Source organism: Exophiala viscosa, assembly GCF_022695815.1.
Source record: "Exophiala viscosa unplaced genomic scaffold EDD37scaffold_1, whole genome shotgun sequence".
NCBI classification, from domain to species: domain Eukaryota; kingdom Fungi; phylum Ascomycota; class Eurotiomycetes; order Chaetothyriales; family Herpotrichiellaceae; genus Exophiala; species Exophiala viscosa.
Window position 1 is genome coordinate 4,287,648 of NW_026944353.1, and position 24,176 is coordinate 4,311,823.

General features: G+C 51.1%; 11 protein-coding genes across 11 annotated transcripts; 6 read left to right on the forward strand and 5 right to left on the reverse strand.

Annotated features, from left to right (window-relative positions):
• Positions 1-35: 35 nt before the first annotated feature.
• Positions 36-1,819, reverse strand: EDD37DRAFT_618574 (amidohydrolase). The gene is made up of 2 exons (XM_062815816.1): positions 1,397-1,819; positions 36-1,345 (listed from the first exon to the last, which is right to left on the reverse strand). Exon 2 carries the CDS (start codon positions 1,329-1,331, stop codon positions 96-98), a length of 1,236 nt encoding a protein of 411 aa, XP_062675977.1. The 5' UTR covers positions 1,332-1,345; positions 1,397-1,819; the 3' UTR covers positions 36-95.
• A 147-nt stretch (positions 1,820-1,966) lies between these two features.
• Positions 1,967-4,046, forward strand: EDD37DRAFT_82256 (FAD binding domain-containing protein). Its single transcript, XM_062820309.1, has one exon. The coding sequence runs from the start codon at positions 2,138-2,140 to the stop codon at positions 3,722-3,724; it is 1,587 nt and encodes a 528-aa protein (XP_062675978.1). The 5' UTR covers positions 1,967-2,137; the 3' UTR covers positions 3,725-4,046.
• Positions 4,047-4,097: 51 nt separating this feature from the next.
• Positions 4,098-5,680, forward strand: EDD37DRAFT_82276 (uncharacterized protein). Its single transcript, XM_062820311.1, has 2 exons — positions 4,098-4,750; positions 4,801-5,680. The coding sequence occupies exons 1-2, from the start codon at positions 4,368-4,370 to the stop codon at positions 5,546-5,548; spliced, it is 1,131 nt and encodes a 376-aa protein (XP_062675979.1). The 5' UTR covers positions 4,098-4,367; the 3' UTR covers positions 5,549-5,680.
• A 728-nt stretch (positions 5,681-6,408) lies between these two features.
• Positions 6,409-7,551, reverse strand: EDD37DRAFT_82269 (uncharacterized protein). Its single transcript, XM_062820310.1, has one exon. It carries the CDS (start codon positions 7,264-7,266, stop codon positions 6,622-6,624), a length of 645 nt encoding a protein of 214 aa, XP_062675980.1. The 5' UTR covers positions 7,267-7,551; the 3' UTR covers positions 6,409-6,621.
• Positions 7,552-10,600: 3,049 nt separating this feature from the next.
• Positions 10,601-11,537, reverse strand: EDD37DRAFT_82294 (uncharacterized protein). Its single transcript, XM_062820312.1, has one exon. The coding sequence runs from the start codon at positions 11,290-11,292 to the stop codon at positions 10,639-10,641; it is 654 nt and encodes a 217-aa protein (XP_062675981.1). The 5' UTR covers positions 11,293-11,537; the 3' UTR covers positions 10,601-10,638.
• A 433-nt stretch (positions 11,538-11,970) lies between these two features.
• EDD37DRAFT_618580 (emp24/gp25L/p24 family/GOLD-domain-containing protein) lies at positions 11,971-13,337 on the forward strand. The gene is made up of 3 exons (XM_062815817.1): positions 11,971-12,299; positions 12,382-12,589; positions 12,657-13,337. Exons 1-3 carry the CDS (start codon positions 12,111-12,113, stop codon positions 12,866-12,868), a joined length of 609 nt encoding a protein of 202 aa, XP_062675982.1. The 5' UTR covers positions 11,971-12,110; the 3' UTR covers positions 12,869-13,337.
• Positions 13,330-15,255, reverse strand: EDD37DRAFT_82307 (uncharacterized protein). Its single transcript, XM_062820314.1, has one exon. The coding sequence runs from the start codon at positions 14,834-14,836 to the stop codon at positions 13,412-13,414; it is 1,425 nt and encodes a 474-aa protein (XP_062675983.1). The 5' UTR covers positions 14,837-15,255; the 3' UTR covers positions 13,330-13,411.
• An 856-nt stretch (positions 15,256-16,111) lies between these two features.
• On the forward strand, positions 16,112-18,142 carry EDD37DRAFT_82301 (DNA repair protein RAD50). Its single transcript, XM_062820313.1, has one exon. The coding sequence runs from the start codon at positions 16,290-16,292 to the stop codon at positions 18,129-18,131; it is 1,842 nt and encodes a 613-aa protein (XP_062675984.1). The 5' UTR covers positions 16,112-16,289; the 3' UTR covers positions 18,132-18,142.
• Positions 18,143-18,152: 10 nt separating this feature from the next.
• On the reverse strand, positions 18,153-19,803 carry EDD37DRAFT_645819 (uncharacterized protein; the record flags this gene model as incomplete). Its single annotated transcript, XM_062817673.1, has 2 exons — positions 18,153-19,659; positions 19,727-19,803. 2 exons carry the CDS (start codon positions 19,801-19,803, stop codon positions 18,153-18,155), a joined length of 1,584 nt encoding a protein of 527 aa, XP_062675985.1.
• Positions 19,804-20,381: 578 nt separating this feature from the next.
• EDD37DRAFT_557524 (carbonyl reductase) lies at positions 20,382-21,110 on the forward strand (the record flags this gene model as incomplete). The annotated part of the gene is made up of 1 exon (XM_062813710.1): positions 20,382-21,110. The coding sequence occupies one exon, from the start codon at positions 20,382-20,384 to the stop codon at positions 21,108-21,110; it is 729 nt and encodes a 242-aa protein (XP_062675986.1).
• Positions 21,111-21,848: 738 nt separating this feature from the next.
• EDD37DRAFT_671867 (uncharacterized protein) lies at positions 21,849-24,161 on the forward strand. Its single transcript, XM_062819433.1, has 4 exons — positions 21,849-22,271; positions 22,325-22,393; positions 22,446-22,550; positions 22,604-24,161. Exons 1-4 carry the CDS (start codon positions 21,998-22,000, stop codon positions 23,941-23,943), a joined length of 1,788 nt encoding a protein of 595 aa, XP_062675987.1. The 5' UTR covers positions 21,849-21,997; the 3' UTR covers positions 23,944-24,161.
• The last annotated feature ends 15 nt before the right edge of the window (positions 24,162-24,176 follow it).

Below are 24,176 nucleotides of genomic sequence, written 5' to 3' on the forward strand. Positions count from 1 at the left end.
AACCCTCAATATAAATCAGTCGCCATACAAATTGATGTTGTAAAATTTTTGAATTTGGCCCGTGTCCCAACAATCCGCGTTACGCTTGTGTTCTACTACTTGGCAATATCTAGCAAACAACCACGCCTCCAAATAGACTTGATCGATAATGTACACTTGATATCTCTTGTTGGGTCGCCATCAACAAGCAATAGATCCGCCCGGAGCCCCTCGTGAACACGGCCTCGATCGAAAAGACCGAAGCGACGAGCTGGAACACTGGTCGCCGCACGCAGCGCTTCCAGGGGCGTCAAACCCGCTTGTACCAAAAGTTGCAACTCGTGATGGACGCTTGCCCCATGAGCGATGCCAGCAAGGTTGGGTATAGGAAAGGAGCTGTCGGTACCAACCAGGATGTCAATCCCCGCTTTATGCAATGCCGCCACTGATTTAAGGACAACGTCGAGATCACCTTGAGTATACTTGTCCATACTGCCCTGGAGATGGTTGTACCAGACAGGCGGTAGTCTGGCCGCCACCCGAGGATCTGCTGCAAATGCAGTAGGCTTTAGTCCTAGCAATGAAGCGTCGAGGGTCAGGCAAGGCGTCACAAATTTGCCTTGCATCTTGTCCAGAAACGAAGTGTCCGTGCCACGATCGATGAACAGATGAGTCAGCCCGTCAATACCGATGGCAATAGCTTTCTCAGCAGCACTGTAAGTCAAGGCGTGCGCGACGGTGACCTTATTGTGGCGATGTGCTTCTTGAACTGCAACCACCATTGCTTCGTCGGACAACAGGGGAAGACCGGGTGTTTGGAATACCGAGCCTTCTTCGATCATAATTTTGATATAGTCCGCCTCTTCGGCCACACGCTGTCGCACAAACTCGATTGCCTGTTCTTTCGTCTCGGCATGCCGCAATGTCTGTTTCTCGTCTGTTGCATGAGGATGCTCTGCGTCGGGTTGAGGGGCATCGTGGGCCTTGGTGAGCTGATAAGGATGACCATTCGGCCGTGTGAGACCGAAGCTTGCCGTTTTCAGGTCAGCGATGTCATCTCGTTTCGAAATCTCCCTTCGCTGATCAAGCTCCCAATGGCCCATCATCTCCAGCTCGGTTGTTACTCCGAATTTGAGAGCGAGCTCCAATTGTTCGAGGCCGGTATGAACGTGCGAGTCAATCAGCCCGGGTAACAATGTGCAACCTTCGCCATCGATGATCGTAGCACCCTCGGGAATCTGGACATGGCTGCAAATACCAGATATTGTGGTGCCAGAGATTACCACGTTCGTAACACTCTGAACGTTCTCGCCGTCAAACAGCCGTACATTGGTGATAACGGTAGTGGCCATGGTATACAATCAACCTTGCGTGTGAGAATAGTGATCGTGAAAGCAAGACTAGGAACAGAACTCACACTGTCCACGCAGAAAATCGTAGTTATATAGGAAAGTGTTCTTTGGCTGACAAAGATCAATTCGTCCGTGCCAGTCTGCCAGAGAGACACGGACGAAATTGTCTTCTGGCAACATTGAAGCTGGCGGGTCTGCAGATCAAGGCCGTGGCCACTTACCTAAAGAACTTGGTTCGAGATTGCACAGTACCAGGTAGTAAAGAGATAGCTTGTGGAGGGAATGGAGGACGTCTAAGAGCAGGTGAAAATTGCCATGTCCAAAGGAACCTCTCCACGCTTACGCAAGAGGGTCTTTGCTTCACCATCGACGCCATAACCTTGTCAAGAAGGCACAGGGAATATCATCACTGGAAATGTTCGCAATATGCCAATGTACACGGCTTCCAGCAGAAGGGATGGCCACCCGTCGCAGTGCATGAATGTACAAGAAAAGGAGAAGAAAGGACGGAGAACCTGTGACCGCACTGGGTGGAATAACAACCGCGACACTTGTGCGGAGGTTGAATCTCCGCATCGACCTTCGCCTGATCGCCACACCTGAAGCCGAGGACGGAGAAACGCCGACAACCGATGACTACATTTAAACGAGATGAGATCCATCTCCAACTTCTCCTCCATTTCTGGGCCGCTTCCTCGAGGGCATAGAGGTGGCAAGACTTCTATCGAACGAGTATATTGGTTTAGGCTGTTGGATTGTAGGTTTTCTAAAACCACTCATCCAGGTCTGACTACATTCATGCCACCATGTCGCTGCCCTCCTCATGCGACGTCCTGGTAGCAGGCAGTGGAAATGCTGGATTCTCCGCAGCTGTTGCCGCTAGACAAGCCGGAGCCAAAAATGTCATTCTCATCGACAAGTGCCCAGAAGATTGGGCCGGTGGCAACTCGTATTTCACCGCCGGCGCATACCGAACGGTCCATGGCGGGAAAGACGATCTCCTTCCACTGGTCAACAACGTCGACGAAGCTGCCGCTGCCAAAATCGACATGGAGCCATACACAATCGAAGACTTCTCAGACGACATGAAGAGAGTATGCGCTGGGAGATCCGATCCCGCATTGAGCAAGATCTTGATTGGGGATTCTATTTCGGCTGTCAAATGGCTGAAGAGCAATGGTATCCGTTTCCAACTTTCTTTCAATCGACAGGCATATGAGGTAGATGGCCGATTGAAATTCTGGGGCGGACTAGCTTTGAAGACCGAGGATGGTGGTAAAGGCCTAGTCGAGGACCACAAGGCCGCTGCTCGGAAGCATGGTATTTCGGTGTTTTACTCAACTCCCCTCCAACATCTTCTTACAGATCCCGCAAGTGGCGCCATCACCGGCGTTACAGTGTTGGAGAACGGCAGAACGAAGGTCGATATAAAAGCGACAGCAGTCATATTGGCAGCTGGAGGCTTCGAGGCCAACCCCCGGATGCGAACACAATCTCTAGGACCTAGCTGGGATCTCGCGAAAGTGCGTGGAACGCCCTTCAACACTGGAGACTGTCTCGAAATGGCAATGCGAGATGTATCAGCAAGGCAAGCGGGCAATTGGTCAGGTTGTCATTCGGTAGCTTGGGACGCAAATGCACCTTCACATGCCGGTGATCGAGTGGCTTCGAACGAGTTTACCAAGTCTGGCTATCCCCTTGGTTTGATGTTCAATCTCGCTGGTGAGCGCTTCGTCGACGAGGGTATCGACCTTCGCAACTATACATATGCAAAATTCGGCCGAGCAATCCTCGGTCAACCCGGTCAAAAGGCCTTTCAGATATGGGATCAGCGGATGATTCCATGGCTAAGGTCGGAAGAGTATCGTGAGGAACGTGTCCGCCAGATCAAGGCGGATACTATCCCCGAAATGGCCGACAAGCTTGCAGAGTGTGGACTCCAGAATAAGGAAGCATTTATTTCCAGCATGGAAGCATATAACAAGGCTGTTTATGCATTTCAAAAAGAACATCCAGGCAAGCAATGGGACCCCGCCGTCCGGGATGGCTGCTCTACCCAGTCTTCGACCATGAAATTGCCGCTAGGGAAAACGAACTGGGCATTGCCACTAGACAAGGGTCCATTCATGGCTGTTGAAGTTACCTGTGGTATCACATTCACCTTCGGAGGGCTTTCCACTGTACCCGAGACAGCACAAGTCATATCTGAATCTGGCAGAGAGATTCCTGGCCTCTACTGCGTGGGGGAGATGATGGGTGGTCTCTTCTATGAGAACTATCCCGGTGGGAGTGGGTTGACTTCAGGGGCTGTTTTCGGAAGGAGGGCCGGTACGGCTGCCGCAAAGGCTCAATCGAACATGTTTTCTGCGGCAGCAGATCGCGCAAAACTCTAGGCTGGCTCTGAACTGCTGCATCGAGCTCTGGCCTCGTATCGAGAAAACCGCAGGATAAGGGAGGGTTGGAAAGACAAGTCTCCTTTGATATCGATGTAAGTCCTTCAATGGTCATGCAGTCAGACCGAGCGAGGAGAGACAAAGAACAGGCTTGGTCGGGTCTCTCTGGAGCGCCTCTTTTTGACTCAGTCCGCATAGCAGCCTGTTCCATCATGTACCACGCGTTGTTGGGACTACTAGCGAGGGCTTGCTTAGCGTGGCTTTTCCACCATTGCAACTTCAGCCACGGGTAGCGGGTACGGGACGTGCCAAGCTCTGCCTCCTCCCTCGCGTCCCTGGTGTCATCGTAAAGATTGTTAAAGCTTCAATTTCTACCGAATACGAAGAACCAGAAGCATCTGGCCAGCTCCTACACGACCTTTGCCTGGCTCTGAGCAATAGCATCAAGTCATTGCTTATCATTTCCTCAAGCATATCCGAACTGCTGTTGTTACCGTCCAACCATGGTACGATATTGGCAGCTGTTAGTATCTTCATCTTGCTCTCCTAGATGTGATACCTGCCAAGAGTCCAAAAGGACCTCCGCCTCGCCCTTGCACTTTCCCAAAGAGGAAGGCTCCCATGGTCCAGCAAACTCCACAACATGATCTCTGTCTACTTAGCCAGGGTGCTTTCCCTCTCTCGTGGATGTTCAGGACTCTTGTGGTCGATTGTACTGCGCGAAGTTCTCTCAGTCAGTATGAAGAGCTCATTCCAACGGTTATCTCTACGGACGCCATTCAGCTGCATCTATCCTTCCAAGCAGGATGACTATGGCAACTGCGTCGATTTCCAGAACCAGAAATGGGTCTTGCACGGTCCCAAGACCCTCCTCATGACAAGCTTCGTCGTCTCCATAATCGGAGGATGTTGCATATTTGTGCTAATGGGTCGCGGGAGTCGAGCGAAGAAGAACAACTCTACTCATGGTGCCATCGAGTGGTTCAAAGGCCATAGCATGGCTGGAGCTATGGCCCTTGCCTTGATGTACGCACCGTTTCACTGTGACTGTCATGTCCTTGCTTACACCTCACAAGCTATTTCCTCGTCAATGCCTACCTCCAGTTCATCCAATACGAGCAACGCACGGAGCCCATTGCCAGTATGCTCATCGACTTTGCTCGGACCAAGCCTCAAGGCCTTGGAGACTATATCGTGCTCACCGTTATCCTGCGCAACAAGCACATCTACGCCGTCAGCGGAGCTGCAAGCGAGACCTATTTCAAGGTTTGGGGTTGGATATTTTACATCCTATTCACAGTCTCAGATCTCGCAAGCGCCATCGGCGACCTATACACAAGGACAAACCTGGTCATCGAAATCGGAAACAAGGGAGTCGAAACATCCTATTCCAAGATTATACCATCTTATGTTGACTCAATTCTGTCGGCATTTGACACAGTCGCATATGCCTTGATAGTGCTGGCTGGAGTTTACTTTGTCACCGTGGCATTCAAATTCAAACTGACTGGCAGGGACAAGACATATAAGCGATATTTGTACTTCTACACCGTCGCATCGGTGGCGTTTCTCATCCGATCAATCCCTGGCCTGGTGTTCTGTATCATCTCCGACTGGTTCAGCTGGACGAGAACTTACAGGATGAACCTGTTGGACAGTATGGTCTATGCTGTCACCACGGTCACCATTTTCACTGCGTGGACTGAATTGGCAAGGACTCCAATCAATGCGCATAGCCCAGGAGAGGACTTTAGACATTCCCCACTGCCACATGTGGAAGAATACAAGCAGGCCAATACCCAGTGGTCATCAGTCAACCTCTAATGAGAGAGCGTTGACTTGAGAGTGGACGGCTTTTGTATAAGCAACTGGATCTGCGAACGCATTGGGACGTAAGAGACTCGAATGACATTCTTTTGTGCGTTGTGGGCAGGATACTATGTTGGCAACAAGAACCTGATGTGAAGGGTTTTTGATTTGATCCCAAGGCGACGTCACTTGAGCCTGAGATCATGTAGATCGGGTTCAATACCGAATCCACCTCCTTGCTCAGGTCCATGTCATAGTCCTCGTCATCCACCATCTCACTAGACTGATTCGATTTTCCTGCACGCGATTGAAGACGTTTTCCAACAAGGTCCATGCCTGCTTGTAAGTGTTCTTGACGTACACCTGGGCCTGCTGTACCTCGATATTAAGCATCCCTTTCTGCTCGACTCATATTGTCGGCCTAGTTCCCAGGTCAAGCCTGAGATCCCTAGCCAGCCCATGGAAGCGTATCCAGCCACCCTCCCCATGTACACAAGAATGGTTCTATCAACCACGTAGCGAACCTGCGGCGCAAGCTGAGCCATTTTGGGAAAGCGTTGATAGATATATGAGATCGGCTGGAGATGTGGCTTGAATTTGGAGTGTACGCAGCTGAGCCCGATCATTGCCGGCGCTGAAGCACTCACTGTCAGACTTGTCATCTAAGCTGTTGATTGTAGGGTGCGATAACACCGTGACAAGACTTTGGACATTGCTGGTTTCCGCAGTCCAAGCCTGCATTTGTTTGCATATATATGGCGTTTCTGGTGGTTAGTGTGTGATAAGCCCGCTTCTCAACGACCGTGTGACCGAGCGAGCTGACTTATGAAGAACGGTTCGAACCTGCAATGGATCGCAAATATGCTGCGATTCGAAGGATCCACCCACGAGAAATACCCTCCTCTAGTAGAGGCTGATGATTGAGAGCTCTGGGCATTGCGCCGGTTCGTCGTAGGAGCAGCAGGGGACGAATTCGGAGGAGCATTCCTGGTCGTCTCAACGTGGGAGTAAGTCCGCACCTTCGACAGTACCGCCGCAAGGTCGCTTGGCGATTGAAAAAGATTACTGCATTGCAGTGTTGCTTATGATCAGGAACGGATTTGCTTGACATGCGGATGAACAGGAACATGCCTGCTGACTCGAGGGTAAAGTGGTGCACCAATTGATTTGAGCAGCCTGTGTGGCACACCGAACGACTGATCCGGTCGCAAGGGCCTAGGACCAGAGTGACATCCGCGGATAAGGAATACCGCCGTAACGTGAACTGGTAGTAGTTCGGTCGGGTTTTGCCTTGGACCATAAAGTATTCGAAGTATCGAGCCGGCATCATGCCGAAATCCAAAGGGATTGTACGAGCCATGACAGAAGTCCCGGGACCATCTGGCAAGCTGAGTCCAACTTGACCATACTCTCTTTGGGGGCACTAGACAAGCAACGCCGTGGGAAATTGTTCGACGGCAACCCGCCGTGTCATCGGATCGGCCAAAAGATACCATGACAGGTACCTCGATGATCATCTTCTGTTGCATCCTGAGGAGGGGGCTTTTGGTCTCGCCATGATGTCTGCATTGTTGCGAGACGGCGGCCACAGATCGATAAACGGTGCCTTCTTGCTTGAATTTTATTTCCACCTGCGTGCGATCTTGATGGACGCTCGGGCGCGCCCAATGAGTGTCCAATTCGCGGTGCAGATTTTCACACACTGCAAGCGTTCGGGAAAGCGAGGCTGTCATGCACTAATAGCAGCAAGATGGGTGGCAATTCTCGTTGCAGAAACCTGATGAATTCATATTCATCGTTTTTTCCCTGGTCGAACACCGGAACGCCAACTGATGCCCAAACAGCAGAGGAGATGACGCGATAGAGCTGGTTGTCCTAGCCATTCGAAAATCGTGGCTTACGCCGTGACTCAAAATGGTATCGAGGAAACCGACGAAGACTCGAACGCTGCTATGAAGGGCTCAAGGCCCAGTGGCGTTGGCGACGGAGAGTACAACGACAACGACACGACGTCTGGCGTTCCTGGTGGCGCTTACCATGTCAGCGTATGCATGTGGGGAAGATATGCCTGCTGACCGCCGAGGAGGTTTTCACCCATGATGGGCTCGGGGGAGGAGAATTTCCTGCTCCGGCCCATTAGTCCCCAAACGTTACTTAAGTTGTAGATTGATATGTGCTGTATGTGTCACTTGACGGAAAAGGTGTATAGCGCGACCAGAATACTCACGTTGACGACGCCATAATGCTCGAAGAGAAGAACAAGAAACTTAAGAAGGGATTGCATGTAGAAACGGAACTCAGCCCCTCAATGACATGCTTGAAGGGTCACCTTATGTCCAAAATCCGTATGTTCGGAACCATGGGCAAGGAAAAGACTGTGACAACTGCCCATCCGTCATCCTTCCCGGATGCAAGCTTACTATCAGGATGCACCAATGAGTCCGGTTGGACAAGGCGTTCAAGGCTTGGTTTCTCTTTTGCAGACTGAATGCTGCCACCAGACCCTCTTCGTTCTCGAGAGCGAACTCGCCCGCGACCTCAGACTTTGGATCGGCCTCCGGAGAGAAAGCACCTCGATCGCCATCGTCAAGCGTTATCACTTCAGCTTGAGTTCGATTGCGTTTGTTGTATGGAGTCCTAGTAATTGGCTTTCGCTATTTGCGCTCGGTCTTGACACGTCCGGAGCTGTCCTGCAAGGAACGAGAACTTCTCTGCTTCTGAACTAAACTCCGAGGCTCTCTGGTAGACTGCCGAGTAGTTGGACCACGAGGCGTGGATAGAACTTCGATAACTAGAGAAGCCGGACGAGGTTAAGAATCCGAATGACGACGAGTCGGAGCGCTACGATTAACGCCGCCGATCTTGGGTGCTTACCAAAGCTCGCGACCAGCCTTTAGAGAATATATTCGACTTGCCGTATAATATACCGCATAGTTACCGACTAAGGAGATACGAACCACTATTCTTATCGTCTCGCTATATTGTGACGTATTCCGAAAATATAGGTTCCTTCGTAGATCTAGGCTGACCAACTTCAGTGTAATGATCGTATGCTCTCGCTTTAAGTTGACCCTTTATATATACGAGTGATACGGCCATAACCTGAGGATTCTTGAAATCTCGGTTACCGTAGTACTCCAGAGGTCGACGGAATATAAATTGATCCAGAAGATTAATGATAGGCACCGATAAGTTCCGGAGATTCTAAACACCATGCCGGATATTGTCGATGAATATCCTGTGTGTCACCGGATCCCGATTGCCTTTGACGACAAGCGGTGGATTGTGCTAAATCGTCTGGTTAGCAGATGGAAGGATCAACATCAAGATTCAATTCTTACCAGGACCACTGTCTTGCCGGTTTGACGCTGACTCAACGACCGTATGTATGCTTCGACTCGCCGATATTGATCAGTTCGAGGCTGCTCGATTCTCGGAGCCATCTTGAACACGGCGTAAGACCTACGGTCTTGAACGAGGTTGGCCTGCGACCGTTCCGAGGATATAGGGCCAGCCATTGATTCGGGGGCGTGCAGCAAGTTCGACCGCAGATTTCGAGGTTTATGCCTTCCTCGACAGTCAAATGCTCATGTCTGGCATGGTCTCACGGACCACTGCCTTGGAGCTCTTGACAACCCACACACCACAACCCCTGCCGTTTTGTTGTGGTCGATTGTGGATATCGAGTCGAAGGTGACGTGCGCATCCTAAGTCTCATCTGTCTTTCGTAGCTGGACACGACAGTCCGCCATAAGAATCAGAAAGAGCTTCTGGATAGGCTTGTCCTTCTCAGGCCTGCTGCTTCGGCCAGTCGACATCCCCCACCTGGTTACGATCTTCACCAGCACCATTTCCGAGGACCGCATGCATCATGACAGCTCTGCCCAGTCAATGTCATGGAGTCAAGCTGTTAGTCGAAAGACTGCCGAAAGTCTACCTCCATGTCCGCCAGGTTGACCAACAGCAAGTTGGCGACAGGCAAAAGAGATCGGCAGGGAGGACAATTTGCAACGGTGAGGCTCTGGAGCGACCTCCTCGTATTCGGTGGTGGTGTATCAAATCCTTCTGCTGATCATACAATCCATCTTGATGTTGTAGATATCTGGCGGTTTGTTGTTCTCGAAAGTTGGTGTCTCTTGTTATGGTAGGGGTAACTGGTCCTCTCATCTGTCTGTCGGACTTCTGCGATTCCCCGGCTAGTAAGTCTTGGTGTGGCCTCAAGCTTCTTCTGGTTCATCGTGCGTAAAGCCTTGGTCCCTGTCTTTGTGAATGTCACAGCTGGCGATATATATATCAAACCAGGAAAAGGCTACTCAGCCCATTTGCCCCCTTTTTGGATGTTTTTGAGGAGTTTGAATTCTTTCTTGGGACTTTTTCCGAAAGGCGTATATTCGCTGCCATCGTCGTCTTCCTCGTTTTCATCGAGGACAGAAGCACTTCTTTTTCGCCCTTTGGACGGCGGCATAGCCGTCTTTTGGTCCTCTTTCTTCGAGTTTATGGCAGCGAGATATGCTCGCTTCGCTTCGCCAAATGCTGGAATCTTTACGGACTCGACTTAGGGATCATTCACGTCAGATAAGTGTGCTGGTGGAAGATTATGCTCCTGTACCCTGCCAAAGAGCGAAAAATGACACCCGAAGAGCTGTCGACGGTCGAATGTCTGCACCATAGCTGCAGAGGCCTTGTTGGAACTGTTATCGAATTTGTTCCATGTTGTTTGAAAGAAGGTAATTGCCCACCCGCTGCTTCGGAAGATATGGGGAGCAAGGGAAGAGTCTGAATATGTATGGTATTATCTATAAGGTCCTAAGGACCAGGAAACCTATGTAGGATAGGTTCACGTGACCACGCAGGTGGTTCCTGCCTATGCTCCCAACATCTGCCCCCTTCGAAAAGGCAGGAAACCGTGGGTTGCGTGTCTCGTCTTTTCAGCTCCCCATTACATCGTCAGCCTCGGAGTACCGGGTTGCCGTTTCTGGCGCGTAATCTAATAACTCTCGATCTTGCTCCGTATGCTGCTGTATACTGAGGTCACCGGGTTGCCATTTTCTGGCGCGTAATCGTAACAATCCAAATTCCAGCTCGTGGTTTTGTCATTCCGCCTTTCAGGCGCTTGGCTTCTCGAAACTCCCGGTCTCCGTGTCAAAGATTTGCTTTCTGGCTGTGGATGTCGCCGTCGGGGTTCTTTTGTCTCGATTTCGTGGGGTGGAGATCTTCTTTGTTGTGGTGGCTTTTGGTGACGGCACCCCGTCGTCTTCCTCGTCAATGACAACAGAAGACATCTCGTTTGCGGCAAATCTTATGTTGCTGTTAGTCGGAATGCAAGTTCGTGGGCGCGATCGTGTTTGTTCGCTGATGGTGACAGAAGGTGTAGTCTCCTTGGTAGCGGACTGTGGAGTGAGCCACACCTTGAACTCATGATCAATACGCTTGCACGTATTGTATGTCAGGAGGATGCAGCATGGCCGGCACATGCCTGCGACTGCTTGCTGATGGTGGTTGATCTCGAACAGAGACGAGAGACGGGAGCCGTGGGGATGAAGAGAGCGCTTCATTGACATGCTGAGGGGGCAAGGAAACATGAGAATATATATATTGTGGTATCGGAACATGTCCTTCAAGGCTGCAAGATGATCTCTGAGCAGAGCAGGAAGGGGGAAATATATAGCTTGGATGAGGAGCAGCGTATTCAATAGGACGATCGTAATGGATGAATCCAGTAACATTGTGTAACCCTTGCAGAAGCACACTTCCAGCATTCTGGATGAGAAGGAGAAACAGGAGCAGATTGATGACTCACATATCCAGGATATGATCACCAGCTTCAATGATATGGTCGCTTCATTGACCGCTCCACAGTGTTAATACTAAAACATCACCTGCTGAAGTGATGAATCCCAGTCATTGCGAACACACAACTGACGGTCCTGTATGCGTGAAAATAGCAGTCTTGTAAGACATCATTGCAACATTCCCACCATTGGGCCTGGGAGAACGCCTGGATTGAATGGCGATTCTGGCAGCATGACAGCTGAGGAAAGACTTCTGCTGCCGCATGGTGACGAAGAAAGCCTCCAAGCGACTGAACGGAGTCTTCCTGCTTTGCGCATGATGCTATCTGGCCGTTCGTGAACATGATACTCTCAGTATGTCGCAGCATCATTCCTAAGCCTTGCGCTTGTTGGCCGCCCTCGTGGTAGGTCTGAACTTTCCCATACCGACCGGCGTGCATGTCAGGCAAGCATCCAGATGTCTTCAGCTGAGACAGAGACCTGCAATCAGCTGGCAACCTCTCACGGGCCGGCATTAAGGATTCTGGAGGGAAACCATGAAAAGGGGGAAAGACGAATTGGGAACTCCAAGCATCTCATATGGTTGGCACAGACGTCCCGATAAGATAAGATCCCAATTCTCCATCTTCGAATTCAGGAGCCAAACTGCGGAGTTTTTGTCCTCTCTGCTCGCGTGAATAGTCGCAGACAACCTTGTGAACGTACCTCCTTCTCTCCGTCTCCCATTGTCCCGGTCGGCTTCTACCCCCTCTCATCCGTCTGGTCTCTTGACCAGAATCTAGACGATGCGCTTAGCAAGGCTCGCGGCCTTCGCAGGCCTGATAGGGGCCGGTCTAGCACACAACATTCAACTAAAAGCACATACGAGAGAATGCTTTCACGAGGAACTGCACAAAGATGACAAAATGACCGTGACCTTCCAAGTCGGCGACCGTGAGAACGGCGGATCCGGAAACCTAGATATCGATTTCTACGTACGCGCAACCATCCCCAAAGCCGCCCATGCTACAACCCTCTCACTCCCACACGAATCCAACTGACATGTATATGATCTAGATCACCGATCCAGCCGGCAACTATGAAACACAACTGAACACCGTCTCCTCAGGCGACCACTCGTTCGACGCGCGCGTGGACGGCAAATACGTCTACTGCTTCAGCAACGAGCACTGGTCTGCCAACAGCAAGGAAGTATCCTTCAACGTCCACGGCATAGTATACGTTCCCGAATCAGAAGCTACGCAAGATCCATTGGAAGCTGAAGGTGCGTCAACCCTTTCCCATAGCCTATACTCCCACTCCGCGTATGCCATTGCTAACATCCACAAAAGTCCGCCAACTATCCGAACTCCTAGCCCAAGTCAAAGACGAACAAGCCTATATCGTCGTCCGAGAACGCACGCACCGAAATACCGCCGAAAGCACGAATGCGCGAGTCAAGTGGTGGTCGATATTCCAGTTGGGTGTGTTAATAGGAGAAGGAGTCTTTCAGGTGTGGTGGTTGAAGCGCTTCTTCGAGGTGAATAGCCGACCCCTTCCTTAAGCTCTGCCTGTGGAAAAAAGAGATATTGGGAACGTCGTTGAAGGTGCCGGCTGACACATTTTGTGCTGCGACAGGTCCAGCGTGTTGTATAATAGCTTTGACGGGCGGGATGTTTACGAGACAAAAAAAGTCGTTTGATGTACCACAGCGGTGTGCAGGACCAATGTTTACCTGCGGAAACAGCCATCAGCGCAGAATATGGCGTTGTGTCAATGGGACCGACCACGTCTCGAGCAATCGTCGGATGATGTCGGCTTCAGCCTGCGCCTCTGTCGATGGAGACAGCAGGCTACGAAAGGATGCAGTGCGGATTCGGAGTCGGTTCCGCAAGGTGACACGCGCATGACCACTCAATACGAGACACACTAGATCCAATGCAATGCAGGAATGATTGTGCTGTGTTTCAAGTATTCGTCACGATCCAGGACATCTAGATTCACTTCATGTATATCCGTGACCGGGTGCCACCCGTGAAGTAACCAAGACATCATTTGCAACAGGGATATCACTACGCACAGTCCGCACGACTCATTATTATCAGCTTCAATCAGTCTTCACCCTCTGCCACGTAAGCAAATTCTTTAACCTCGCCATCATGCTGTGACTCACACCGCTCAGCGATCCCCTCAATGCTCCCAGAGCGTCCGAAAATAACACCCACGATATGCTCGCATAAGGATCGCTCGCCAAACCACTGGCCAAACGCCTCATATTCCAGTAAAACACCTGACCAGCCAACCCGGCACCGACGATCTTCGACGGCATAATATCGGCTAACCACATACCACGCACCACATGGGGCATGGCGAGTGCCTCGTCATCCGGAATCGCAGGGTTTAGCAAAATATCCTTCGGTAACGAGGGCTGTAAAACAGCAGTCCGACCAAGCCCAATCAGCTGGCAAGCACCACTATCGATTGCATCGGCCATACCATTCCGCGAGCGAAATCCGCCACTCAACTGGATGGGCACTGGGCTCTTCAAACCTTGCACCTTCTCGGCGAAGTCGGTGAAGAAAGCCTCGCGCAGCCGAGTGCTCTCCCGTTTCGGAGCCTTGTCGATTTTGTAGTGACCAAAGGTGTCGTGCAACTTGCACGATGTGCTCTCGGCGATGCCGCCGCTAATCTCAACAAAGTCCACCATCCGGCAATCGACAAGCCATCGTACTTGCTCGAGCGCTTCCTCCTGCCGTAACCCTCCATTGTCCATGTAGTCTCCTGAATTGAGTTTGACGCCGACGCAGAAACGGGGCGGACATACAGCGCGAATCTCCTCAATGAGCCGCTGTAAGAAACGTAGTCGCTTGCTAGGGGTGCCGCCGTACTCGTCCGTGCGTCGATTTGTATGGGGGGAAAGGAACTGGGAGATGAGAAATCCATGGGCGCCGTGCAGCTGAATCCCGGCGAAACCTGCGGTGTTGGAGACACGTGCAGCTCGGACAAAGTTGGCAACCGCTTCGTCAATCTCGTCATGGGTCATCTCCTTTGGTATGCCTAAAAGTTTTTCCTGTACTAACTTGTCGAACCATGTATCGCCCATCTTCACGGGCACAGAGGAGGGAGCCAAGGGTGGCATGTCTGCAGGTCTAATACCGGTGCCTGTAGGACTCATTCTGCCCGGATGTCCGATCTGCACTACACAAGGAGTTCCTCCACTCTGGGCGACTTGAGCCCATTCTTTCCACTTTGCTAATACTGGTGCTGACAGTGAGTCTTCGTGGCAGCAAACATCACCAGGTAGTGACAGAAATCGACGATCGACCTGGACTTGACCTGTGATGAGCATTCCATACCGAGAATCGGCCCAGTCACCATAAAGATGACGGAACTTTTCGATAGGCGGATCGTAGTGAGGTAGTTCAGCGCATGTCTCTTGCATGGGACATTTTACCAGGACGTTGGGAAGGGTCAGGCCGCAAGGAAGAGTGAGTGGTTTGTTGAGGGTGTCAATGGATGGTGTTTCAGACATGACCAACGAATGCCGGAAGGGAAGAAGAGTGTCAGCTACAAAACAAGGTCGCGCAGAAAGCGACGACAGCAACAATGGCCTATGCCAGAGCCAGCAGACCGATATCACCAACCTACCTCATGCGCTCATGGTCGTTTACTTGTAGCTTGAGACATTCACGATCAAGTGTCGACGGGTTCCAACGGCTGTGCCTAGACTCTTAATAAAATCGGGCGATCGAGGCCCGGCTCGCAGGAACGTGCAGATCGACTAACATGATTGCGGGCTGAGAGAAAAGAAAGTTCGGTACTTGGCCATAACCGGGGTCGCAATATGCAGGACGAGGAAGCGAGTTCTCAGGTTTGACCCTTGGGGTTGCGATTTGGCGGGAGCAGCTCCAAACTTGAAGCCCCAAGTGAGGCCCCGGGGCCGGTTAAAAGGCATTCGTGAACTTGTGGTGGGTTGCGATTGACAAACAAATTTCACCCGGGTTCTGACCAAAACCGAAAACGGCCTTCGCTTCCCCGGATGCACGCAAAGCCGGAATCAAGAGTAGATGAACCTGTGAATCCTCATGTTACTCCGTACCTTTGACCGAGTCCAGCGGTGTTGAGTCTTCAAAATCACTGCAGGTCTGATCTGCCACCTGGTGCTAAACGGCAATACGCGTCACTTTCTCGTGGTTGTTTGTCGTGATGGAAAAGAAATGACTGGTAAGGTGGCCCAGCATGAGAGCAATTCTCCAGGAACAGATCGAACGTTCAGGTGAAGCTGTTGAAGACGCATGTTTTATCAAGAGAAGGAGAGATGCAGGAATGCAGCCAAACGAGCAGGAACAATATTCTGACTGACTCACGTGATGCTGGGACTGACTCGTGTCACTACCTCGTCCAAGTTGGTGTTCGAGTCAATCAGCATCCCTCCCTTTTTTTACCAGGTACCCTTGCTGTCCAGGTTCTTTCATCGACACGAATTCCACGTGGGAATCGCTACACGGCAATACATGGCACATTCTTTCTTCTGTGAGATCAAACAAAGACAACAAAACCGAAACCGACCCCATCGGCTAACGAGTCAGCCACAAGATCATGCCACCAGATTCCAAAGAATTCAGTAAGTGGAAAATGACCTGAACAGGAATAGTATACGAAGAACCACACTCATCTCGCTTACTCCCTTTGTGTCCGTTGCCTCTTTCTTGTTAGGTGGACCATTTGATTGGATACGAAGTATTTTCCTCATTCTGCTTTGTCTATCATTTCGCTAGCATGGCAACATAGTGCGGATCATCCTCCTTCCGAATAAATGGTCGCTTTACAAAGGCTTGTCACCTTCCCCTCACGAGCTTTGGCTGCCCGCTGGTGACCAAATACGAGTCTTCATGTTGCTTGTTTGTTATTGTTTTGTATAATTGAAGAGAGAGTCTGCTGTGTCTTTTGCTTCGGTTTCGTCCTTCGTGAGAGCAATCGGCAATATGAGATTCCCTTGGTCAAAGGCGGTCGAGGCAGACAAAGCAGCGGCAACCACTTCCACGGGACCAGATATCCAGGCAGGGGACACAGAGACAGAGACACACGGTCCGACATCGACGGTGGCCCTCGACCACGAGAACAAGCATGCAGGACCGGATACCATCCCACCTGAACACGGAGAGACAACAGAGGGAGCCGCCGTCGTCGACCCAGCGAACGCTGTGCAATCTGAGAAAAATGAAGAGTTGGCTCGCACTCAGTCCGTAGCCACTGCTTCCACCCAAGGTGAAGCAGGCGAAGATGATGAGACCAAATATGCCACAGGCCTCCCGTTGCATTTGCTGACCTTTGGCCTTACCTTGTCCACATTTGTCATCGCCCTAGACAACACCATCATAGCCACTGCAATCCCAAAGATTACAACTGTCTTCAATTCCCTCGACGATGTTGGCTGGTACGGCTCCTCATATCTTCTGACCACCACATCTCTCCAGCCTTCCTTCGGCAAGGTCTACACATACTTCAACGTCAAATGGACATACATGCTGGCTCTGGCAATCTTTGAACTCGGCTCGATTCTGTGTGGCGCGGCTCAAAGTTCGACCATGTTGATCGTGGGTCGAGCAGTCGCAGGAGCGGGAGCCGCTGCTTTGTTCTCAGGTGGAATGACAATCATTGGCTACTCCGTTCCTCTCAGAAAAAGACCGATTTATATTGGCCTGCTGAGTTCAATGTTTGGCATCGCCTCTGTTGTTGGACCAATTCTTGGAGGAGCGTTCACTGACCGGGTATCATGGCGCTGGTGCTTTTACATCAACCTTCCCATTGGCGGGATCGCAATCGCAGCAGTATTCTTCTTTTTCAAGAACCCCGAACGCAAAGACAGCACTCTCACTCTGAAAGAAAAGATCGCTCAAATCGATCTCGTCGGTGCTTTCTTCCTCATTTGCAGCATCGTCTGCCTCCTTCTCGCCCTTCAATGGGGCGGCACGACATATGCCTGGTCAAACTCGAAAGTGTGGGGTTGTCTCTTGGGATTCGGGTTGCTCATTTCGACCTTCACAGCTATACAAATCTGGAAGGGTGACCGCGCAACTCTTCCACCACGGATCTTGCTCAAACAGCGCACCATATTCGTATGCGCCTTCTTTTCTGCTTTCCTCGCGATGGGGCTGTACACACATATCTATTACCTTCCATTCTACTTCCAAGCAGTCAAAGGCACAACGGCAGAACAGTCTGGTATTCGCACCATTCCTTATCTTGTCAGCATGACCATTTCATCGATCATAGTTGGCGCCAGTGTGACGACTTTGGGGCCATATGTCCCATTCACTTGGGTCGGATCTGCGGTGTTCGCTGTGGGTTCGGGCTTGTTGCACACATTGAAAGTCGACTCCTCCACCGGGACTTGGATCGGTTATCAAATCTTGGCTGGGTTCGGAGCAGGCGCCTGTGTCCAGATCCCCTTCATCGCAGTTCAGGTCGTCCTCAGCAGGAAAGATATGCCTGTTGGAAATGCTGTCGCCATCTTCTTCAACTCACTTGGTGGAGCCATCTCGATTTCCATTGCGCAGAACATCTTTTCGAATGGATTGGTGAAGGAGATTCCGAAGTACACCACTGGCGTGGACCCCCAAACTATCATTAACGCTGGAGCAACGCATATTCGAGAGGTCACACCAGCATCGCAGCTTGCCGGCGTCTTGACTGCATACAACATAGCTGTGACGAATGCATATATTCTGGCCATCGCATGTGCTAGCATTGCCTTCTTGTTCTCTCTCGGGTTCGAATGGAAGAGTGTCAAAGGCAAAAAGCTTGAAATGGGTGGAGGAGCATAATCTGGACACCGGAGGTCAACATCAAAACGTTGAAACGTCACGATTCCAGAACATCAAGAAGTCGAACTTGAGCACTGGTCGTACTGATGACAGTGGCTGAATACACCTCGAAGCACCGTCTGTTGATTCTGAAGTTTGAGCAGGCACCGAGCAGTATTGGACAGGTGTATTCGTCCCGTAAGGCGACCGTCTGAAGAGCAAGATATAACCATCTCCTAGAATGTCACTTTGAACATCAATGATTTTTATTCGATTCGCCTCAGGAATGTCGGCGCGACTGATCGGCTCTTCGACGCCACGCTCCTCGATCTGCACTACCTTCAGCGCGATCCTGGCTGTGATCTGTCCGTCGACGCCGCATTGGCGCAATACCTCAATTGCTCGCCTACGTAGGCTGGCGTTGCGGCAGCGCGTCGCGATGAAGAATAATATCGGAATCAATCTCGTTGTTGTCAATGGGACGAGCTGAGCGCAGATAAGTGCCAATTGCTGCATCATCTCCGTGTAGGTGTCGAAGGCGGTTTCTTCGGAGTATGGGCTACAGCCGGAAATGATGTGCAGGGTCGTATGGTACATACGAAGGATTTGGTGGTCTGGACTGAGGAATGTTTGTGGACCTTGAATTATGGATGATTCGAAGGCTGTGAAGCGGTCGAACCAGGAGTCCAAGCTGGCTATGGGAGTGGGGACTGTATGGAACACTGTTGGAGATGAAGCCTCGTCGCGGGGCGATGTTGCAACGCAGGTGATGGCCACGGCTTGTAAGGAGATGGCGGCATCATCGATGTCGGTGAACATGTCCGGCGGTTGAGAATCGATTCGGGCGCCGCTGTCGATGATTTGCGCCACGGATTCTGGGGAAACTGTTGACGTCGTTATTGATGGTGTTGCAGAGCTCCTAGTCATGTCGAGGCACTGCAGCACGCCGGCATGCTGTTCGAGCTGGGAGAAGACGGGCGCAATTTCGGCGACGGCGGCGTTGCTTTGAGGATGGTCACGCGCCGCATACGAGTCGAGAATGCTCTTCCCTGCCAGCATGTGCTGGAGAGCTACCTTAGTGTTGTGCTGAAGCTCATTGCACAGGACCAGCAGTAAACAGGCCATCAAAACTACCGCAGGATCGGGACTTCTGGCGTGACTCAGCAGTTTGAGTGCTTTGCCATAATGCGACAGGTACAATGGACATCCTGTGGATGATTTCGATCGCAGCAGCGGGTAGTCTTGGGCTCCAAGGCACGATGCCGCGATAATGAGATGCTTGATGCTCTCGTCATAGTGGCATGCCTGGAGCACGAGTTTGGTCCAGAAGGACTGGCTGCCATAGTTGGAGAGCGCGGGCGCACAGACTTCGTGGAAGTACTGAAAGGCTGTCCGGGCGATGTATTGGCATTCCGAGCTCGTTTGAGCTATCACCAAATACGCTAGCGGGGTTGGCTCTTTTGGTGCTGAATAGCCATCACATTTCCGACCAGTACTGGTACAGCGATGGCATGATGGTCGGCCTTCGTCACATTTGACTCTTCTGATCCTGCGGCGAGTCAGCGTCATTACCATAAGAATTGAATCCCGGGCAGACTGCGAACTTGGATACGTACCTGCAAGTGATGCAGCCGGCGGCGTTTCGATTGCGCTTGCGCACAGTTGTATCTGTCGACTTCGGGATGACAGCCATGCTGCTCAGCAACCAAGTGCCCACAGAGAGAATGTTTTATCACGTTCAGACATCACGCTCATTTTCCTCCTGCTGAAATCACGGACAGGAGGTAGAAATGGAAAACATGTCAGCCATTTTTGCGCTTTCGTAAGCAAGATGCACGGACAGTCAAAGATTGAAGTTGGAATAGTACACTGTGGTTCCCGCATCAAAACACCGGCACGATCCCATTGGTCTGCTCGCGAACTAACGACTAGCTGCAGACTGTGGCGCCTGAGGCTGCGAGGGGGGCCTATATCACAACTACCATCTTTTTTCCTCTTGCAGCTTCAACGTCGAGTGAATTTCAGACATGTGAGCCTGAGACTCTCCACAGATATCCGCTGAATGACCATGTATGTAACGTTGCCCACGGATGATGCCTTCAACACGGTTAAGGCGCACGGTAAGTCGGCATCTTCTGAGCAAAGCAAAAGGTATATATACGTGCTGTTACACCCTACAGTTTCGACCAGAACATGTCCCCAGAAACCATCACATCGAAGAAGCTCGCAACAAACTTTCATATCTTCTCACGCAGAATTTCTGTTCCCAAAATGTCCACCATCGTCCTCATCACCGGTGCCAACCAGGGCCTTGGCTTTGAATGCGTCAAGAAACTCGCTGCCGAACAAACCAACTATCAAATCCTTCTAGCTTCTCGAAATGCAGAAAGAGGCCGCGAAGCCGCCAAAAACATCCAGAGCCTGGCCAAAGGAACATCTATCGATGTCATCGAGCTCGACGTCACCAATGACGACTCGATCGCAAAAGCAGCAAAGTACGTCGAATCAAAATACGGCCGTGTGGACGTTCTGTTCAACAACGCCGGTATCTTTGGGGTCCCAGGCGCAAGCTTCCGTGAGGAGTTCCAGAAAGTGCTGGACACCAATGTCGTCGGCGCAGGCTGCGTCACTGAAGCTTTTGTTCCGCTGTTGAAGAAGGCGGATGTTCCTCGACTCTTGTTCATGTCATCTGGTTTCGGATCTCTCACCTTGACATTCGACACCAGCAGTCCGCTGTATGGCTTCATCTTCAAGGCTTACAACACTTCAAAGGCTGCAATGAACATGCTCGGCGCCATGTATGCCATTGAGCTCGGCAAAGACGGTGTCAAGGTCAACATGATTGATCCTGGATTCCGGTCAACCAATCTGAATGGCTATCATGAGCATGGTGGTGATCCGGCAGAGGGAGCACTTCAAGCCTGTAAGATAATTGTCAATGATGACAAGAATGGTCCTCATGGTACGTTTACCGCAAATGAGGGTCCTGTTCCGTGGTAGATGGGAGATAGTGGTGGAGATGTTGTCATCAGCATGATAGACCGTCTTTTTCACATAGCAGGAACAAAGGCTCCGGTTGATGCTGTGTTGTCCAACGTGATTTAAACATGGTGCTTTGAATTTTGTGGTCTGGTGAACTCCATATTCTTTTTGTTCAGGAAAGGGTTCAGCCTTGTCGCCTGGCAGCCCCTGAATAGTGAGGTGTCAGGGTCCAAGCTCGGCGTCAGGCTCGGCGTTCGCCCTAACCTCAAAAAGGACGACGACAAGGTTATCTTTCTTTCAACTTCATTCTCAAAACTTACCTTTCTATTGTTTTCCTCGACACTTCATTGCGCGGATGAAAAGCGCCGCTGTCTTTCCGGTCACTGTTGCGGGTCGCCGGCGCACGCATGAGGCGGTATGGCGATGGCATTATGGACGGAGTTCGACGGTGTCTAGAACTGCATGATAAAGGCACATTCTATGCTTGTCGAACTCCTACAGGATGGCCAGAAGGTGAGTCTTTTGCCGATACGCTGCGCACCAGGGAGATTGGCCGTTGGGCAACGCCATGTCATTACGGTCGCGACCGCTCTCAACGCGCTCCCCTGCACACCATGGTACCCCCGGCGACGACCAGCTCCATCGCGATTCTACACCTCCATCTATGTGAGAGCTCGCCAGGCATCTCAACGCGCTTCAAGCCGGCAAAGCTTCCCTCCTCAGCCTTTTTTCTATCGCTCGCCAAGCGGCGGTCGATTTGAATTTGTGTATACAGCTTCATCTCACTTCTCTCGCATTGTTTTGAACTTTCACCCATACCACTCTTTCTTCACGCTCGTTCACACCTTTTCTTCTTGTTGGTCAAACAAAAATCTCTACTCAAACGCTCTCTGCACATCTTCAAGATGTGTACCCCCTTCTTCATCCTGTGGTTGTTGTTTGCAGCAGTCACCAACGCTGCAAATGCTGCCATTTTCCCAATATCAGCTGTGTCCCCTCTGTGCAATGCTACTGACGTTGTGACTGAAACCGTGTTCGTCACGGCCAGTCTTGTCACTCCTCCTGTCGTTACGGTTACAGTCACTGCTTCTTCGGTCTCGTCTGCCTTGTTCACTCCACTACCAACTGCGGCTCCTCCTGCGCCTGTTGGAAACGCAACAACCACAATCACTGAAACAGGTACGTTGACAAATATCAAGTGACGAAGACACCACAAGCTGACCATGGCGCAGTCGGAATTAGCAATGACAGCAGCACTACCGTGACCTTGTTTTCGACCACCCGGCTTACAATGACCACTGGTAAAAAGACCCTCAGTCCAAAATATCACAATCAAAACTGACCGCAGCGCAGTCATCCCGCCATTCGCAAACACCACGGCTGCCACAGTGTTCACCAATATGTCTGTGAATAGTACCACTACCGTCGTGGCCACTGAAATGACAACCTCGACTCTTGGTAAGAAAAAAGCATCCCAGCCCTATTCACAACTCAAGCTAACATCACACCAGTCCTGGCAAATCTTAGCAGCACTACAACTGAATCTGTGGATACCATCATGCCGTCGTTGACCCCAGCCTCGGTCCCTGACACCGTCGTCTTGACATTCCCTCCATTACCGACAATTACAGCATCTCAGGACAGCAATTCCACCGTGATCAACACCTTTGGCCAGACTGCGACCGTGACCGAAACATCGATTGCGCTCGTCACCTTGACTACGACTACCGATGGTCCTGGTCCTGCGCCTTTCGTGCCTGTTCCAGCTACTACCGCCATGTCTGAGTCTTCACTCGACCAGGAAAACATGACAACAACTACAACCACAATGATTTCGACCCGAAACATCTCCCTTGTGATCATCACATCAGGAACAACCACTGTTTTCCCTACTATTTCGTCAGGACTTACCACTGGTACCGGTACTGGCTCTGTCAACAGCACTTCAAGCAACATCACAACCTTTAATGCGTCGACCCAGACCCCGACATTTGGTGTCCTTAGCACCTCGTCGCTGTCGCTCACCCCAGTACAAACTGGCTCAGCTGCGTCGTTCCGCGTCCCATACTTCGCTCGAGCAGTGGTCCTTATCGGCCGCATGCTCGTCAAAGCCGATGACCTCCCCATCGCCGTCTCAGCTCCAGACTCGGGCCTCATCAACGTCACTGTCGGTGGTCCAACTCCTGCAGGAGCTCCTGTCCCAATGTCGATCCCAATCATATCCACATCGACATTCTACGACAACTGCACCACCACATCGACCACTGACATCTCGTCAATCTCCGTTTCAGTACCACTGCCATTCCCAGCGCCAGAGACCTTTGAGAGCATCAGCAGTTCAACCACAGTGACAGACACACTCACGGCACAGACCACTATTGAGACCACAGTCGTGATCGACAATACTACAGCGACCTTCAACGTACCCGTCATTCCACCGCAGTTTACTACGCCGTCTCCAGGTTCACTTGCACCACCGCTCTTCTTCAACATGACTGGTCAACTCGCGACTACTACTGCTCCCGACGTGACCACTGCTCCAAGCACAGACTCCAACTCGTCGACCACAACACCATTCAATCTCCTCACGTTCCTTACCGGCACTGGCGCAGACAACGATACTCCAACCGACACTCCACCATCAGAGACTGGTCTATGGTTGAATACTTCTAGTGGTCTGGATGCACACAATTCATACCTCACTTCTAGTGCCAGCACTTACCCACCCACACCAACTCCGACCGCTCATGGTGGCGCTGGTGTTGCTATGCCTCTGCCACCCAAGGGTCTGGTCATTGGCACCGTCACCTGCCTCTTATTCGTGGGAGCTGGTGCTTGGATCGTCTTGTGATACTCGTCGATACCTATCCGAGATGTCAAAATGACATGAAAACAAAGTCCTTCGTAAAGGAAAACATCATTGGCTGGTTGTTTAGGAAAGGAGGCCAACAAGGCGTTATTCAGGAAAGATTTTCTACTGGATAAGAAGAGTGAGAAAAAGTCTCGACGCACTGGAAACGTCCGAGCACGAAAAATGAAAATGCATTGCATACTCATATGTTTTGCCTGATCCAATGCTTTCCA